The following is a 3,453-nucleotide window of genomic DNA, read 5'->3' as shown; positions in this document are numbered from 1 at the left end:
GGGGGGTCGGAGGGGGGGAGGGGCGGGGGAAGCGAGGGGCAGACGTGGCATTGAGCGTGAGCTCATGTGACATTAGAATATCAGTCGATATGAGTACTCGTCAATATCGGTACTGATCCTTCAATTCAGATCTGTACGTACCAGCGAGGGTCTCGACCCTTAGCTTTAACATCCTCCGCAACACATGCTATATGGCCATTTGGTGACCATACGTAGATGAGATTATGGGTTGGCCCTTGGCTTTGCACCACCACACTTTTTTTTTTGGTTTAGAAGGGTTACAGTATTGCCCCCTCCAGCAGATGGCGCCCTTGGAAAATCCCCATGTTACCTATGCTGCTCTACATGGTTTTTCGCACATATTCGCCTCTCTTTTAGATCATCGCTCAATTTTTAGTCTTTTTCACTTCGCAACCCGACCACTAGCTTTTCGCGGACTTAACGAAAGAACCATAACGATGGTTACGATTGATATAAACATTATCGCGATGTGTTTAAAACTGCGTCGCTACTTCGATATATATTTTGTATTCAGTATTCAATGTTCAGAAGTAACTTTCTTCTTCTTCTCCCGTTTCACTTCCTGTGCTGCCCTCTGCTGACACACATTCATCCAACACCCATCACCAGAATGACAAAAAAAGAAAAAAATCTTTGCAACTTTGCATCACGCACGTCGTCTCACATCACTCTGAATCCTTCGACTGTGTTCACCGACACTGTCCGTCACTGTCGGCCTCCACTGCACCACAGCACATGCACCGATTACGATGGAAAGTGAAAAAGTTCAAATCTTTAGTCACGAAAATAATTTTTTTTTTTTTTAACATATCCTCAATTTAAATCCAAACCCTTCTCCAGCCGTGCTTACGTCGGACAATTCCTACTTTTTGGAATTCTCGACACATGGTCGCAAATCGAAACCACTTTCAGTGATAAACATCAGAAAACTTGACATCCGTCTGAGAACTTTTTGACTGACGAAAAACACCATATTAGGCACGAATGGACCTTTCAGTGTCCCCGTCCTCCCATTGGCCAATGAGACGAGGTGTTAACCCAGCTGGTCTGTGGTACCAGGTGTGAGGCGTTCCACTGGTACAGGTTCTCCGTCACATGAGCTCACGCCTTCACGCCGTTCCCCGCCGCTAGCTCGATGTTGGTGAACAATCGTTTACCAACGGAAAACAAACACAACAGCGATGACAGATAAAAGAGTGCACCTGAGTGTGTGCACGTGGGGTAACGACAAAGACATTCATCCCATTCGTTTTTTAAATCGCTGATTTCCTATCATTCTTCGTGTCGTGTTTTGGTTGTTGTCGGAGGTTTAGCGACAACTGCGTGTAAAAAATAGCTATTATTATTTGGTCGCTAATAAACCGCTAATGGATGCTAAATGTTTCCAGACTACTGATTGGACCGAGCACAATCACGTGACCTCATGCTCCATTTATGATGTCATGTGATATCTTTCTGTCAAGTTTGTTTGAATTTTTTTTCAGCGGTTCTCAATCTATGGTCCATGTAACACTGGTGGTACGTGGGCTCCCACTAGTGGTAACTTAAGGACATTTGATTCCAATTAAGATTAGGTGATTCACTTAGTTTTAAAATAGGGCTGTTATATATGTATATATGTATACATATATGTATACACGTATATACATATATATGTACATGTATACATGTACTTCCCGAGATGATCGGAAATGTAAATATTTTGAGAACCACTCGTTAAAGCTGCTGTCAGGAAACAAACAAAAAAGAAACAAAAACTAGAATTCTGGCAGTGCGGCTAATCCTGAGCGGCTAGGCCTTAGCTAGCTGCTAGCGGGAGAGAAATCAATCACTGCAGACCATCTGTGACTGACAGCAGCTTTAACTCACGTCGCGTGACGTTACGATAACTGACGCCTGAACATCACGTGATCCGTTTGCGATTGACAGCTGTTGTCGGAACAGTCCGAACGCTGTCTGTGGCAGAGCGACGTCTGTAGAAAATGATATTTTTGCGGTTCATCGTCGGTGACTTCGGAGGGTTCCGAACTGGTTCCTGATTTTCCCTGAATAAAAAACCTCCGATGTCAGAAAGTGAAGCTCAAACCCCCGGAGAACGGATGTCGGCAAAACCGTCGTATTTGCCGCGGCCTGATGCACGCACTGACGGTGACGATGAGGATGAAGGTGATGTCTGTGATTTTCGTAATACTGTTCAGAGTCTGTGGTTTCAACTTTCTGTCAGGGACCATTGGGGGGCGTGGCGGGGGAGTCCGTGGATTCAGAAGAGACAGACCTTCCTCTTCAGGTCATTCCTCTTCCAGAGGGAGAGGCCGTCGAACTCCTCCATGGACATCCCGAAAAGGCTGAAGAACTCCTCCTGAGACAGGTATCTCTGCAGGGCCGTCCACAGAGACAGACAGACGGGAGGGACGAGTCAGACTGGTCACACCAACAATCTAGTCTCAAATAATCTAATCTAAAATAATCTAATCTAATCTAATCTAATCTAATCTAATCTAATCTAATCTAATCTAATCTAATCTAATCTAATCTAATCTAATCTAATCTAATCTAATCTAATCTAATCTAATCTAATCTAATCTAATCTAATCTAATCTAATCTAATCTAATCTAATCTAATCTAATCTAATCCAGTCAGGTCTATTTCAGTCTAATTATATCTAGTCTAGTCCAATCTAATCTAATCCAAACTAATCTAGTCTAGTCTTTGACCTTTGACCGAGTCATTGACCTTTGTTTAAATGTGTCCAATGATTATGTTGAAATCTTGTTCCTGTCACTTTTCTACGATTAAAGACATTTTATATAAAAATTAAAACCGTTTTTCTCCAGGATGTGAACTGAGAAGAATAAAAAGTTCCCGGTACTTTCCGTCCGACTGATGTCACATGACCCTGCTGCTGTGACCTGAAGGTCATCGGAACAAATGAAAAAAAAAAAATGTTCGAATGACTACCTACCTCCAGTTGGGTTCTGTCAACACCAGGGGGCAGATGACTGCGCCCTGTGTGGGTCACCACAAGCGTCTCGTAGGGATAAATCTGCGAACACACAAGCACAGAGTACAGCAAATATAAACAAATATAAAACAAACATAAACTTTGGAACCTCGTTACCTTGTGGTCCAACATACTGGGCAGAGAGTTTCCTCTGTCGATGAGTTTCCCCTGTCAATCCTGGAGGCGCAGTTCTTCAACGACAACAACGACAACAACAACAACAACAGGTCAACGACAACAACAGGTCAACGACAGTGACAGGAAGTGACTGTCAGTACCAGAACTACAAGGTGAAACGGTTCCACAGGAAACTGTTAAAAGACTGTACCTGGAGACCTGCAGGGAGAGAGAGAGAGAGAGAGAGAGACCTTAAAAAGAAGGTGACACCAGTTCATAAAAAAGTGTTACAATGATACTAATAATAATAGAC

General features: G+C 43.2%; 1 protein-coding gene across 1 annotated transcript in view; it reads right to left on the bottom strand.

The window, feature by feature from the left end:
* Nucleotides 1–412: 412 nt before the first annotated feature.
* LOC103398936 (dematin-like) overlaps nt 413–3,453 on the bottom strand; it is a 7,276-nt gene continuing 4,235 nt past the window's right edge. The window contains 4 exon segments of the mRNA XM_025053896.1: nt 413–2,395; nt 2,985–3,065; nt 3,141–3,191; nt 3,352–3,359. Of these exon segments, the coding sequence (XP_024909664.1) occupies nt 2,282–2,395; nt 2,985–3,065; nt 3,141–3,191; nt 3,352–3,359 (254 nt within the window). The 3' untranslated portion in view covers nt 413–2,281.

This window comes from Cynoglossus semilaevis, unplaced genomic scaffold, assembly GCF_000523025.1.
Source record: "Cynoglossus semilaevis isolate Cse_v1.0 unplaced genomic scaffold, Cse_v1.0 scaffold2167, whole genome shotgun sequence".
In the NCBI taxonomy this organism is placed as follows: Eukaryota; Metazoa; Chordata; class Actinopteri; order Pleuronectiformes; family Cynoglossidae; genus Cynoglossus; species Cynoglossus semilaevis.
Note: the sequence above shows the minus strand (reverse complement) of the source record. Positions and strands in the feature narration are given on the sequence as shown.